The 16,329-nt window shown below is 38.8% G+C and overlaps 1 protein-coding gene across 7 annotated transcripts in view; it reads left to right on the plus strand.

Annotated features, from left to right (window-relative positions):
* The window catches only part of CPQ (carboxypeptidase Q), a 163,804-nt gene that overhangs the window by 114,455 nt on the left and 33,020 nt on the right, over positions 1 to 16,329 (plus strand). For all 7 annotated transcript variants that reach the window (XM_021388142.1, XM_021388146.1, XM_021388145.1 and 4 more), the window contains 2 exons: positions 1,591 to 1,682; positions 13,693 to 13,894. In XM_021388142.1, coding sequence (XP_021243817.1) covers positions 1,591 to 1,682; positions 13,693 to 13,894 — 294 coding nt within the window. The remainder of the gene's footprint in view (positions 1 to 1,590; positions 1,683 to 13,692; positions 13,895 to 16,329) is intronic.

A 16,329-nucleotide genomic window follows, 5' to 3' on the forward strand; every position in this document is an offset into this window, starting at 1 on the left:
TGGTGTGGTGGGCTGGAGACAAGACTTCAGTATGTTGCATTATGTGATATGACAAACATAACCATTCATTGACACCTCTGTTGGGTGCGTAACCTGTGAATGAAGTACCAGCTTTTGTAACCAAGCCACTGACACATTTGGGGTTGTTTCGTGTCTGAAATCTTTCTAACATCAATACAGTTACTATTTTAGCATCTTAATTTTCCCTCATTGGCCATCTGGCTGATTTGAAATGCAAAGGAGGCTAATCCTGTACAGTAATGATTTAGGAGGAGAGCAGGAAATCCACTGGGTTTTAGGGAGGGGGTGTTTTTAAAGTAATGAGAGCTGATGACCTTACTGTTTACAGTCAGCAGATCAACATTTAGAAAATACGCTTTTTGATCCCCTAATTCCGTTCTCTGTCTTCCTTTTTTTAATGAAATAATGGACAATTCAAGATGTTTTTTTCAGATTCTGAATATTTGTTTTACACTCTGTCTTCAATTGTTAGAATTCCTAATGTACAGAGAAACCTTCAGCTGATTTTCATTGGACTGAGAGAAAAAAAAAGTAATGAAGATCAGGTCTATTTGTAAATGTCATCAATTTCAAATAGGAAAACACATTTTCACAGTGATACTGATATTATTTCTCCCCAGTACAGAGGTATGGGAAGTCATTTATGCTTTATTGTTTATTATATTCTACTGTCTGGCTTCTCTTTGGTTTTGTGTTTTGTTTATGTGTGTATTTTTTTAAACATTTTTGTGGGGGTTATTTTTCCTGAGACATAATTAGCTTTTTACACTGTACAGAGGGCACTATTTGTTCTTGGTCTTCTTGCTCTTCTGTGCTCTCAGTTTTGATGTCTCGAATATATTCATTTATGAATACAATCAATCAAATAAATAAAGGACAACAGTGTCTATCTGTTCCATTCTGCCATGGCAGAAACAGTTTCAAAATGTATCCGAGAACTTGTCTTTCGTACTGAGCCATCACAGCAAAATACTAAATGGCCCTGTGTTTGCCTTGCTTTGCATACATCCAGCAGCCAATTGTATTTCACATTCCAAAGCACAGATTACTTGTCATTTGTCTGATAAAAAGCAAAATAATATTGTAGTGCCTCTCAGTTTTAGAAAAGGGGAACATCCAGTATCTTGTATCCCATTAATTAACCTTGATGAAAAATGGTAGCCCTCATGAAAATTTGATTTGGATCTGCTGAAAGCATACATACTTTATTTACTGCAGGCCACCAGAAAGACAGAATATATATCAGAAATTTATCAAGGTAGTTATGTTATGTTTGGAGACACCTACAGCATTGTCCACAAATGTGCTTCTCCTGTGCTACTGCAGCAGAAGCAACTGGTAGCAGCAGCACAACAAACTGCCCCTTTCTCTCCAGTCCTTCCTCCAAACAAGCAAAGAGTAGTCTGGAAAACAAAACCCACATAGAAGTAGTTTGTGTTTGGTGAAGGTAGAGGTGATTGAATGGAAACTCAGGATTTTCTGGCATTGCACAATGGAGACCAATGCAAAACGCGTTCAGATAGATGAATACTAAGTACAGGAGAGATAACACTCAAACATATGTTTCAGGTCTTCGTCCAAAAAGAACTCTGCGCTTGGTGCTGTGGACAGGAGAAGAACAAGGAGGAATAGGTGCTGAGCAGTACTACCAGTTGCACAAGGTAAATAATATCTTCAGATTATTTGCTTGACAGCACTTTTCTCAATAGTTTTGTGATATACTCATTACTTTTGTCAGAATGTTCAGCTTAATATCTAACTGAAAATAGTTGGTCTAGTTCTGCCTGAAAGAATGTTTTGTCTTCTATCATAAATGTAAACTTCATTTTGTTTCTAACATAAAGTGATGTGATCATGTATAAACTTGTTCCACTTGACCTAACATATTCTATCACAAAACTGTTCTGAAGCGGATGTTGCATGAGGATATCTGCCATAGTTTCCAAACATACTAGCTTTCTGAGAATGTTTGAGAAATGGTCCACATGTGTTGGTAATATAAACAAATTTTGTTTAGCTTATGTATTTCTGCTTCATGGCATTTTCCCATAATATTTTACAATGTAAACAAGAAAAATCTTCATTTACTTTAATGGTGTCTACTCTAAAATACTCTGTGCCAATTATTAATTTTATGTGATCTGGAATATTGTAAATGCTTGAGTTCTGTTGATGCAATCTCTGTGACTTGTTATCAGGATAAAAATACTGTCAATTTTCACAGCTGTTTCATCTGTCAACAGCTACCTTTTCAAAGTACAGCATGAGATAAAGGACAGCTGCATAAAACTATTTTGAAGATAAGTCTTCAGAATATGTTTGTTGTTTTTTATTTCCCAGGAAATTTATGCTGTACCTGTATAACTAAGGTTAAGTAGATATCTTTTATTCTTTTCCGTAATTTATTAGTATTTACTCTCAACAGTGGTTAGTATATCTAAGTTCTGCAGGGAGGGACCTAGGAGTGCTGGTGGACAGCAGGTTGACCATGAATCGACAGTGTGCCCTTGTTAACAAGAAGGCCAATGGTTTATTAAGATGCTTCCAGAAGAGAGTAGCTAGCAGGTCAAGGAAAGTGATCCTGCTAGTCTGCTCTGCTCTGCTGAGGCCATATCTGGAGTACTGCAACCAGTTCTGGTCTCCCCAGTTCAAAAAAGACAGGGATGTTCTAGAGAGAGTCCAGTGGAGGGCCACAAAGATGATTAAGGATATGGAATATCTCCTGTATGAGGAAAGGTTGAGAGACCTGGCGCTGTTCAGCCTGGAGAAGAGAAGACTGAGAGGGGCTCTCATAACTGTTTATAAATATCAAAAGTGCATGAATCATGTTGATGGGGGCAGACTCTTTTCCGTGGCGTGCAACAATAGAAAAAAGGCAATGGGCAGCAACTGGAACACAGGAATTTCCATAAAAACACAAGGAAGAACTTCTTTACTGTGAGAGAGACAAAAGGAACACGCTTCCCAAAGAGGTTGTGGAGTTTCCTTTGCTGGAGGTGTTCAAAGCACACCTTGATGCTTTCCTGGGCAACCTACTGCAGGAAAACCTGCTCTAGCAGGGAGTTGTACTTCATGATCTCTAGAGGTCCCTTCCAACCTCTATAATTCTGTGATTCTGTAAAGACAAGAAGAACAAGAATTTGTTTCGGAAGTCACCTGCTGTACAACTGTACTCAAGCAGACTTACAAGAAAGTAATGAATTCCTAGGAGGATGCTTTTAGTGGTAAACAGCCTAACAGAATAAGTACATGGAAACTTCACTTTGAATCAGCCTCATTGTGATGAACAAAATTAAATCCATTTGCATCTGCAACAGATTGGTCAGAGACAGTAGCATTGTTATGCTACCACTAACTTGTTTAACATTACTAAGAAGTGTTTTAACTACCCATACATAATGTAGCCCTCCTTATACCTCTACATTATAGACGAAACCCAGCTCTCTAGTTTGGAAGAGGAATTTAAGAGCTTGCTTTCTCAGGTTCAGAGAGGTGGCAGATTGCAGTTCAGTGTGCGTTAAGGACTCTGGATTTACTCACAGATGCCCTGATGTTCAGCAGGATTAAACTGGCATGAAATATTCTGGAATACATCCCATGGGAAATAGCTGCGTCTCATTTGCAGAAGTGCGTTTTAGAAGCACTGGAAGGGACAGAGCAAACATTTTGTGCCTGGTGCATCCTGCTCGTGGGGAGCGTATCACCCCTGAGGATTTTGGAAAGAGCACCCATTTCTGTCTTGGAAAATCAGATTTATCCTATGGTTTTAGAACTGTCACAACACACGAAATTGTCTTATACACTTCTCATCTTTTTTTAAAAAGTGTGTATTTCACTATAGTCTCTAGGATTTATATTCAGAAGTAATATCAAAAAATGGGCTTAAGGATCAAATGTGAAAATATAAAGCAGATTTGGGTGTTGTTTGAAATATACTGTATCACTTTGCTTTTAAACTGAAAAAGGTGTCTCAGGTTTTGCTGTGCTGATGTGATTCCATCTGGATGTTTTGCTCTGCAAAGAAAGTACAGTCTAACTTAACATGAATTTGTAATTTACATGGAGAATTTAAGCAGAAACGACATCCGTCTGTTGTTTGTTGTTCTTGTTTCCCCCCTGCCATGTGATCTGGCAGAATTATAAATTGATACAACAACAGGACATCACATTACTCATAATAACAAATAAAGCAGATTAATACTGTACATTATATTTAGCGTGAAAAATATCATAACCTTTTAATGATTCACTTGTGCAAATCTCTGGCAATTAGAGTAGTATGGCGCAAAACATTGATTCTTGATATTAATGAGTACAACTTAAGTAAGAGCGTTATTTAAAGACGCCTTGTTAAATGAAAGATGTTCTGTATGACTCATCTGCATAGCTGGGCTTATTATGACTTTAGTTTGCTACAAACAAGTAGAAATATGAATGCTGTAATTCAGCACAGACAGACATGGATTTCCTTGACATTCTAAATTACACCCTCATGTCAGTGGAAATGTGGCAGGGGAGAAGAAATGAAGACAATATAGTACTGGACAAGTACAGATACTCTTCTTTTTGTAGCCTATTTATTTTTTCTTTCAATTTAATTTCTATTCTTTCTTCCTCATCTGTCATTGTAGGTTGCCACTGGTGTATAGGGAATAAGTTACTGCAGAAATAACAGATAGCAGCAACAAAGTGATTTTAGTATGGTGCAGGATAATTAACTCGTATCCCCACATAATGGCATTATTTGTATCACACTCAGGTATTCCTGCAGAGCCCAGTGTTGTAGTGTCTGTTTGCTAAAACTCGTCATAGGGTATATTGACTGTTCAGAGATTTATCAGAAAGTAAGAGCTACCATATTGGGTTGACAAAAGCTCAGTCTAACCCTGTCTCCTGCTCCTGACAGCATTCAGTAAATAGATGCTAAGGAAAAGTATATTTAGCCAATGCAGTTAGAGTAAGCTCAGCCACATAGATTACTAATGCAACCATTTTCTTGTTATATGAAACATTTTTCTGGAGAGAATCTCATGATCCTCATTCCTTTGTATGATTTTTCCAAGATGTTTCCAAGAGCAGAGAGTCAAATTCTGTCCAACAGTTTCAGTGCCTCCATTATAGCAGGGGTGCCTGCCGCCCACCAGTACATCTCAGAGCAGTTTTGACATGGGGGTAGAAGCCCCCCAGGGGAATCACCAGCATCTATACTCCCAAAGAAAATACCCATCAAAGTGCTCACTGCTTTTAATTGGTAGCCAGTACTTAAATTTACTCCCAGACTGGAAAAAGGCCTGGTTTGCCTTCACAGTAAAGACTCCTTACTTTGATGAAGAGGAATGAAATAAAAATATTTAAGTGTAAATCAGGCTCCAGATCTTGGTATTCAGTGCTAAATCTGAAGTCTGCCCAGTGCTTAGTTTTCTAATCTGGTTGTTGAGGATGGCTCTTATCTACAAACCATATAAATAACTTAAAAAATTTGAAACATTGCAGCTGCTGCTTTCCTATCCAAGTTGCATGAAAGATGCAGGAGGAACATGGTTTAGTAGATCTGGAGGGACTCATTGCATCTGTTCTGTACAGATTCTTATATACCCTTCAACAACAGTAACTGATTGCCCTCCAGACGGTTTTATGTATTTCCTAGGACTACTCTTATGTTGTCTTAATGAGGGGACAAATAAACATATATAATTGTCTTACCTTAGTAGAGACTTCTGGAGCTTTCGCTCCTGGTTTTCAGAGGGAAAGGTCAAAGATGGGCACCTCACATTGCCCGCAGATTGCTGAGGTTGGTGTTGGTCCTTTGTTCCACTCTTATTTCATTGCTTTGGACTAATCTCTGCTAAAGATCTGTGTGCCATGAAGACAAGGTTACAGTTATTTACTCCTTTGAATTAAGGGAGTTTGAATGGTAGATAATTATTTTGCAATAGAAGTATTGCATACAATCACCCAGGAATGCAAAACCATTTTGTAATTAGAATGCAAAGAGATACTACGCCAAATTGAAGTTTTCTTTAACAATTCTGTTGGGATCATTGGAGGCATTAATGTGTTAAGAATTTGTTTCAAGCTGCATGAGAGAAAGCATTGCTTAAGTATTTCTGCATGTTTTTTTGCTATCTTAATGATGTTTAGGATACTTGCCTAAATTTCTGGTGCACATGTCATACACTGCTTGAACATTTTAAGAAATATTTGATTTTCTGGAAAATATTAATCATCAGTGTTTTCTATGGCTTCTTTTTTGTGTTTATTACCTAGAAGGTTTGATATTTTCCTCAAACTGAATTTGTATAAAAACAGGGCTTTCTGAAATGTTGGTATCTTGTCGTTGCTAATGTAAGTACTCTTTCCTGATGTTCACATGAGGTTTCTGCTGTAATTTACTAATGAGTTACTTTCTCCAAGAAGCAAACACCCAAAAACTTTCTTGTCACTTTCAGCTGAAATGATTCTTCCACAGAAAATGCCTCCTCAGAACTGGAGTTTTTGGAAAACACACATCCCAGGGTGCCAAGTACTCTGGTGAAATGTGAGACATGGATTTATGTGTGATTTGAACCAAACAAATACATCCAGGGCTTGAATGTGGGCTGTTTTGTCCCAACAGGAGATATTGACCATTTGGCTATCGACTATTTTCAGGAAATATTCTTTGTAATCGACAGTTAAAACTGCTGCTTTTTGTTTTGACCACTGCTGTCTTCTTGTTCCCTGGTTCTTTCTCCTTTACTTCCATCTCCTGTCTAACCTTCAAAAGGTGTGTGAGGCTCTCTGGTGAAGGACTAGCATTTTATGTTGTGTTCATGCAGGAAGTAGCACAATGGGTTCTTGGATGTAAAGCCTCCTGTAGACACCATAGCATGTAATGAACTTAATCATTAACACAATTCGATCTTTGTGCAGAAGACTGATGCCATTTTTTTTTATTTGGGTTGAAATGGGACAAAAAAGCCCTCAAACCCAACAACTTGAAGCTTCTCAGACTTTTCTGTCCAGCTTTACTGCTGATCTCTCTAGATATTTCTTTTTATGCTGAATGTGGGATGAGCTCAGCAAATTAACAATAAGCGTAGCTTTTTTTCTACATTCTACTAGTTTAGATTTGTGCAGTACAATACGTAAAAAGCGAGAATAATTTAAAAAGCAGAAACAAGAAACTGAGCAGAAAAGAATTTGTTTTAGTTATGGATATAGGGTTATTTCGGCAAAGGGTAAAATACAGCTGCACAGGATGCAGAAGGATAACAGTGAAGAGGTAGCCTCTGAAGCCTTCGGGCACAAACCCTGCTTGCTCTTTGAGTGCTTATTTTGGCAGTTCCTTGACATCCATGTCATTTTGTTGTCAACTTTGATTTAGGCAAACAACCTTATGTGGTGATTTCTATTTAGGAGATCAGGTTGGTAGCACTATTTTAAAACTGCTGTGAATCATTAAGTTGAGAAACAGAAGAAATTAATAAAAAAAGTTCAAAGCTACCAAAAGAAAGTAATTGCACTGCCTAATTGCACTGCCTTTGCCAGAATTACATTTAACAACCAGTAGCATACTTGATCATAGTCACCACAGGAAAGCTAATATAATTGATCAATTATATTTTACACCAGTTCTAGGTCAGCAGGATTTCATAATTCTTGATATAGAATTGTCATGCTCTTAGTGAAATCTGCAATGAAAATCAGATTTTGCTACCACACAAGGAAGAGTTGATTCCCTGCCCTGCCAGAAGCAGGAAGGACACAGAATCAGTTGTGGCAGTACGTCTCTTGGATGTCTGATCTTGGTTCCATCTGGGCAGGTTTCATACGTGTCTGATGTTAAGAGAACGTTTTCATCTTTTTATCTTTTATCGTGTTTCTTTCTGTCAAATGAGTAGCAGAGCTATCATCTGAAACTTACAAACTAGTGGAAAGTCTGCCTGTGCTGCCCAGAAGGAAACATCAGGTTCCTTGTGTTACTTCAGGTACACAAAAATTTTTAAAGTGTTCATACATAGAAACAAGCATATATATGCAGATATATATACACACATACATGCATAGTAAGTCTCTATCTGTAAGCTTCAGCTTCAAAGATAGCCCATGTATGTTAAGGGAATGGCCTCCAAGTACATATTGGAGGTATCCTTTCTCCTCCTCAAATTCAGCAATTCCTAATATGTTCAGTCCTTGGAAGAACCAATTCCAGCTGTTCTGTTACTGTGCAAGACTGTCTGGAGTTACTAAAAGAGACATCTTCTGAGGCTGGCTGCTCCTCTGCTTTCATGTTCTCTGTTGACTACAGCTCCTCAGTTCTTTGGGGTGTTGTACTGTAGAAAAGCTGGGACACATCTATCCCAGTTCCCTACAGCTGTGGAGGACACAGAAATCCGTCACCTCCTGTTGACTCGCTGTGATGAAGTTTCTCCTCCATGACCTCTTTTCTTTTTAAAATTGCACCTCTCATCCAGATCAGAACCTAAAAACATGCTGTGTGAAAACAATAAAGATGTGTGTGCTGTGCCAGATTCCAAAGAGTTGCCAATATACTTTCATCCATCTGTTGTTGAAAGTTGCAAAAGTCATTTTTCTGCTGAAAATGCAAACATCTGTAGAAGTTGTCTTTGATTTAAATCACTGCTTATAATTAGAGCATATTTCCTGAAACTTCTCACAAAGGGACAGAGTCATGCAGAGTCACAGAGAGTGTTTGACATGTCTGTATTTGAACATAGAAGGCTTTAAGGTATGCTGTTTTCTAGGAAGCGCACTTCTCTTTGACATGCCCCTTTGTCAAAGAAAAAAAAAGCGCCAAGTCAATGCTACAGGTAATCTGATGCACACTTACAGAGAGTACTGCTGTCTGCAGAGCTGCCTGCTTCCTCTTGTCTATGATCCCTGGAAGCTCACAGTACTGAATGTGATCTCTGTGACTGCTGGCAAATGGCTGCAGAGCAAACAGCAGTTCTGTGCAGGGCAACACATGCCAGTGGCGTGTTTGTAGTGAGGGAAATGCTCGTAAGGACACGACCAACTACCATGCTGAGCCTGATTAAGTTACTGAGAGCTTTGTTGTTGGCTTCTCCGATGTCAGTACCCCATAAGAACAAACCATAAAATCCTTGGACTTTTTTAATGGACAGCTTTCCTACAGGGTATGGCAGGAAAATATTTCATCTTTTAACAGAAGCATGAGACTCACTCATACCATATCATCTATCAAAAATAGTGATAATCTTCAGCTTTACAGCAAGTTTCTCCCATATAATGATGGTGACTTTCAAAGATTTCCAACTCTCTGTGTTTCTGACTTTCCCTGTTCTCATTCAGAGAGAGTCTGAGCTGTATGACCATGCTCACAGTTGTGGTTACCTCACGTTATGCTGGCACATCTCTCTTCCCTAGCAGTTGTTCTACTTTTTTCTCTAGTATTCTATTTGTGCTTTTGGCTTTATTAAATTATTTTGATCCTAACCATCAATTCAAAATTATACTACACCATGTTTTTATATTGCTAGAGGATGTCATCAGTTTTTTATTTCTTTCCCATCTGTCACATCCACGTAGGTGTTGTGTTTCCCATGTTTTCTCTTGACTTTCCTGTAGTGTTAGTTGCCAGCCTAACAAACTTGGCTGTTAATTTAAACACACTTTTAGAAATACAAGTGGGATGGCTGTCACCCTAAGTTCCGTGACATGGTTGTTGCCTTGCTATACTCGGATCCAAACTGCTCTGAGTCAAATGCCAGAACACCAGTGTTGGTGTTTCTTAAAGTGTATATCAATACGAGAAAGCTGAAAATGCACTGACAGTTTAACCGATGTCCCCTATTACTGGAACAAATTAACCATTAGTCAAGGGCAGTGTTTTGCCATTAAATACTTCAGTATTTTTCCTGTAAAGTGGTGGCTTTTCTCATTGGAATTAAAAAGAAAACCAGCGAATGAGGCTCTGGAGAAGTAATAACACTTAGTTTTAATAGCCCCAAATTACAGAAGGCTTTTAGGACAACTGTTCTGTCCTTTGGCCTTTCAGGTATCTCACTGCTTTAGCTGGATAAGAGGAATTGCCATTAGTGATTCAGTAGATTAGTCATGAGATACTGGAGTCCTACTTAACTTTTGGTTAGAAATATGGGGATTTGGGTTGAATAAATAGCTACCTGAATGATTGGGATTGCCAGCATCAGCTGCCGCTGGTACATGTTTCTTATCAAAAGAAGAACCTGTAACTGTTTGCTATGTGTGTATAGCAAGGTGTTTTCTTCATAATTGAAAGAATTTTACTGTAATTTAATGTATTCAAGTGTTTGCCTTAGAGATGAGAAACACTTATGTTTTGGTTTTGTTAACAGATAAAAAAGATTATCTTGTTGCTAAAACAGAAATTAAAGAAATTAAAATACAGAAGTTAAAAATAGGATAAGTATTGGCAAGGATCATGCCTATTTGTATCTTCAATGAAAATAGCAAGCTGTAAAAAGCCAATTTGCCCTTGCAATATTTGGTATAAAGTTTCAGTTAAATATTTAGTCTAAGAGATAAACGTGATAATGTAAAGGGAAGTCATCCATTTTGTGACTGGAAGGCAAAGGATAAAAGTTAAAATTAGACAGCGAGTTACACCACCAAGATTTCATTGTCTAGTATGTGCTAAGAGAAGTGGCAAGTATCAGGATGCAGCAAATGGAATTAATCTCTGAAAAAAAGTGTGCACTGCATTTAAAATACTTGTTTAAATGATGCATTGAGTATGGGGAATAAAGAAAGAAACAGCTGAGCCTACAGTTATTTTATTTTATAAAGTCTTGCTGTTTTGTTCTCCTCTTGCTGGAATTAGCCAAGGGAGCACTGAACAGACTCAGCCTGCTTTGATAAGTGCTAGTTATCCCCGCACCATAAAATGCAAACGACAAAGGATGCATATTCCACATAGCGTATTTCTCAGTGCGTATTTCTGCATGTGTAAGTAGCAATGCTAATGCTCATAAGCAAAAACAGGCATAGTTAAAGCAACCCAAACTACTTTTTTTTTTTTTTTTTAGGATTGCAATACCCTAATTTCAAGCTTGACAGCGGATAGTTGTAAAATTAATCCTATCTTCCAGTGGAAGAAAATAAGGAAAAAACTTTCTTAAGGACACATGGTACTTAAGTAGCTGTGACCTGACAATTTCTGTGCCCCAGTGTGTATAGTTTCTCTCCCCAGTGCATTTTTTCTTCTTGTTACTCCTGTGCATTCTAAGAACTGAACAAAATTTTTCCAGACCAAGAATACAGTGTAATGTGTTGTGGGTGGTTTGTTCTCTTGGTTTCATATTAAAAACACATGTGAATCATAGAATCACAGAATGGCCAAGGTTGAAAAGATCATCTAGTTTCAACCCCCCTGCCTTGGGCAGGGTCACCAACAAGTAGACCAGGCTGCCCAGAGCCACGTCCAGCCTGGCCTTGAATGCCTCCAGGGATGGGGCATCCACAACCTCCTTGGGCAACCTGTTCCAGTGCATCACCACCCTCTGAGTGAAAAACTTCCTCCTAATATCTAACCTAACCCTCCCCTGTCTTAGTTTAAAACCATTCTCTCTTGTCCTATCACTATCCACTCATGTAAAACAGTGGTACCCCCTCCTGTTTATACGCTCCCTTCAAGTACTGGAAGGCCACAATGAGGTTTCTCCGGAGACTTCTCTTTTCCAAGCTAAACAAGCCCAACTCCCTCAACCTTTCTTCATAGGAGAGGTTCTCCAGCCCTCTGATCACCTTGGTCACCCTCCTCTGGACCCGGTCCAAGAGCTCTGCGTCTTTCTTGTGCTGGAGGCCCCAGGCCCGGATGCAGTACTCCAGATGGAGCCTCACGAGGGCAGAGTAGAGGGGGACGATCACCTCCCCCTCCCTGCTGGCCACTCCTCTTTTAATGCAGCCCAGGATATAGTTGGCAACATTTATAGTTGCCTGAACATTTAAATGAGAAAACAATTGAAGACCACAGTAATACTACTGGCAGTTCATGAAGAAAAATGCTTCATGAACAAGTTCGGGCTTGGTATACAAAGGTGGTTTACGTTCAGAAATGCTCCTTATCAATACTTATAATATCTAAAGGATGGGAGCCAAGTGGATGGGGCTGGGCTCTTTTTGGTGGTGCCCAGTGACAGGTCAAGGGGCAGTGGACACAAACTGGAACACAGGAAGCTCCATCTGAACATGAGAAAGAACTTCTTTACTGTGAGGGTGACAGAGCACTGAAACAGGCTGCCCAGAGAGGCTGTGGTGTCTCCTTCTCTGGAGATTTTCAAAACATGCCTGGATGCTTTCCTGCGACCTGCTGTAGGGCACTGCTGTAGCAGGAGGTTGGACTGGAAGATCTCCAGAGGTCCCTTCTTACCCCTGTGGTTCTGAGATTCTGTGGTACTTAACTAAAAAGAGAAAAGTCTAGGGAAAGTAGTGTATAAAACACAATTCTTGGCAAATTCTTAGAAAGAACTTCTGAAAATTTACAGGGCTGAGTTCTGATATTTGTGCAATATCATATTCACAGCCACTTCATATTTGGTTTTATATCCAAAAAAATGTGAAGGAATTCTGTACTGAATCATAGGCTTGTACAACCTGCTAATGACATGAATCTGTTACTCATGAATGTCACTTTCCTCTTGTAGTGATTTTCTTGAAATAACCCATGATGCCATAAAATTGTAGAATCACATCTGAGCACAGGAGTAAAACCTACAGTCCCCTACACGTACGAGTAAGTTCTCCCAGTCACATTCAAGACATTCTGAAATATAGCTTTCTTCAGTCTGACCTGGCCTCTTTTACTTTGCAGAAAATGTTGTGTAGCTCTCAAACTGAGGGAAAATTTCCTTTGTGTGAATTCTGTAAGTACTTCATTCCAATTAGACTTCTGTGACTGAGTGCTCTGAGTGTATGAGGCAAATAAATGGCTCTTGGGTGCTAAGTTTTATTCTTTCAGCTAAAAAGAATTTTCCATGTATAGAAAAAGTGAATGTTGTTATGCCGTTTATACCTGAAATCATAACTTTTTATGTTTCCTGTAAGAACTTACCTTGCAAAACACTGACTTCCCTTAAAACAGACATTATTCCTTCAGGTCAGGCAGAACCTTGGCATTTCAATCCTCTAACTGAACTCGGAGTTGACAACATGCTGTACTGAAAATAATATGATTCTGAAGAGGCAACAGCTGTTTTAGTCAAGTGGGTTGTCTTTCACAGTCTGAACAAGCTTTGCAAGCATCTAATTTTAAAGCTGACTGGACTGCATACCCTCCCCTGTGCACCAGAATTTCTGGAGTAGCAAATCTGAGTAGGAAGTGATTGCTGCAAGTGAAAACTGAAATAAGGTGGGAACAGCTTATCTAGATGGTATTTCATAAATCCCAAAGTATCTGCGGACAGCATCAGTCTTGTGATTGAACAGTCAGTGCTGTGATTTCTAGTGGGTATTGCTACCTCAGAACTAAACTTGAACCATTCTGGTGTTTTCATACATTTCTGTATGGACCTCTTCTTTTATGCTTACCTGTATGCAATCATAGGAATCATTTCTCTGCTTCTTAAACAAATTTGAAGTTATGCTGTCACAATTACTTGTAGAACCCAGTATAAGCTGCCACTTATAATAGAAATCACAAACCAGTATGTTCTTTCCTTTCATGTTTAGGAAAACATCTCTAACTTTGATATCGTCATGGAGTCTGATGAGGGCACCTTCAAGCCATCTGGGCTGGCTTTTACTGGTAATGCCAAAGCTCGTGACATCATGAAAGAGATCATGGCTCTGCTACTGCCCATCAACGTTACAGAAGTTTATGATGCTGCAGATGGAACAGACATCAATTTCTGGATGAGGGACGGAGTGCCCGGTGAGAATACTTTACAAATAAAATTCCTTCCGTCATATACAGTAGCACTTTGGGGAGAGTTCCTGCAGGCTCTGGCAGCCTGGTGTTTTTAAGCTTGTAAGGAACACTTTCCCTTGAGGAATAATATTTACCACAGATAAAATGCATAAATGTTAAAAGGTAGCCAACAAAAATAGGACAAAATTTGTATTTGAGCTTCAGTTTAATAATGGTATAGATTATACATAGCATAACATGCCTGAAATCTTCTTTTAGGCTTAAGGATTTATAATAATTAATCCCAGACTGGTGGTTTATAAATAGTAAACTAAGGCAGAGGGGAATTCTACAGTGCAGAACAAATAATTTTTTCATTATTAATATTTTTACTTTGAAATGTATGGCTTTTTTTTACTGTTTTATATTTATATAAAGAAACAATATTTTCAAGACTTGATGTTTAAAAGCTTATGGGATATTAAAGAGTGCTAAAGAGATAAAATTCTGTGAAGTTTGATTTGATATGGGGATTTATCTGGAGTATTATATCTGTGTCCCAGTAAGGAGCAGCTTGCTGGTAAAGAGGTTTGCATGCTGGCACAGAGTCCCCCCAGCAGTCCCCCTGGCCAGGACACCCCATGCTGCACGAGGTTTTACAGGGAACAAGAGTCCCAGTTAGAGGCCAGCCTGGGAGAAACCTTAGTGAATTTCCATGGTAGTTTCCACTCCAGATTAATAGTGTGAAGAACAAAGTTTCATAACATGGATGCTTAAAAAATTATGGCCAGTTTTAAAATTTTAACATTTTTTTTCCTTGGTTCTTTATGACTGAAGTAGGTGGGTGCATTTCTCATGCTCATTTTACCAGTATTTACTATGTGATTGGACTCTCCTAGTAGTTAATTAACTGCCTTGTGTCTTACTTGTCTTGTACAGTGAGTCGTGGATTATATTCTTTTTATTTGTGGGCAGAACTTTTTGCTTCTGGCCCATATGGGTTGCACCAAAATACCGTAATGTTGACTACCGCAATAAATGTATAGGAAACTAATTTTCAAAGCAGAATATCTACGCTGGAGTAGAAGTAAGGAAGAGTAGATATTGCTAAACAGAGATCTATCCTCAGCTGGCGTGCTGTTTTCCAGGTGAGGTGCGAGCTGTTCAGTGCAGTGACATACTGCTGACACACTGCTGTGTGCTCATGTTCCTAGGCTCTGCTTGTGCTTCTCACACGAGTATCAGGACTTTGTGCTGGGTTGAGAGACTGTAAGCACTGCTGAGAGGCTGTAGCTGTGATGTGTGTCGTCCTCTGTACCCTGTAAGCATCCGTGCAAGGGTGTGTGGTCCAGAAAATGCAAGTGTATCAGAGCAGTATCCTAGGTGAGACACTGGGGACAGCATGCTAGGGATATTACAGACGGTAACTGGGAACTTCCAGTCAGAGGGCGATAGATTGTGGAAAAAGATACTAAATAATGGAGTTCAGTTGTGTTTGATAAGAGCTCACTCTCAGAAACAGATCTCAGGAAAAGAGGGAGCCCAGATCTCTCAGCGTGGGCTCTGTGGTCGGATAAGTCTCTGGTGTCTTCAGAAAGCATAAGCTGTAAAAAAAGTTGTAACCTATAAGCTTGATTTACACCTTCGTTTAAAAAATAAATACACTGCCACTGAGTCCTCTGTTTTAAAATAAATCTGATTTTCTTTCCAATTACAAATTTTGCACGTAAATTCGTGGTTGTTTTTTTTAATATACTGTTGGAAGCTTTGATTCATTTAACTTCCAGTTAAGCAAATAATACAGCGCTCTTACAGCATAAGGCACAGATATTCCTTTTTCCCCACTGAGCTCTGATGGGAAGGATTTAACTCCACAAAAAACGTGTTTGCTGCTTTGGATTGTACTTTATATTATACCAGGCAGAAGTCTACGACATCTTGTAATCTTCACGCCTTGTCTGCAGTGTTCTCGCTGCTTGAATGAGTCCTTATGGTATATTATAACACTGGAACAAATTGAACACCCTGTAACAGCTTTTATAATTTTGTCCAATTTAAACATGCAGTCAAGTGTTGACACTTCATCAATTTTATTTAAATATTTTCTTGAAAGTACACTTGGTGGCTTGCTTTCTGTAACAGTTCAAGGAAATATGGTCTACTTCTTGAACAATAAGAATAAGAACAATAAGAATGGTTTCTCACGTCAGTTCTCTAGCATTTTTCTCCTTTACTCTTTTAAATAGATTCTGAGATTCTCCTTTTATATACAATTAGAAATCTGCTCCTTCTGCTCCGTTTGGTCTGAAAGATCCACAGAGTACAAGAGTATGTGTGTTATTCAGAGCTGTTTGTAGTTGTTTCTGGGACAGGCACAGTGACTCCAGCTCCTCAAACTCTGCCATTTCCAACGTTTTTATTTTTAAAGGACATGCCATGAAATATCCTTACTTAAATTT

The sequence above is a fragment of the Numida meleagris genome, chromosome 2, assembly GCF_002078875.1.
Source record: "Numida meleagris isolate 19003 breed g44 Domestic line chromosome 2, NumMel1.0, whole genome shotgun sequence".
NCBI lineage: Eukaryota > Metazoa > Chordata > Aves > Galliformes > Numididae > Numida > Numida meleagris.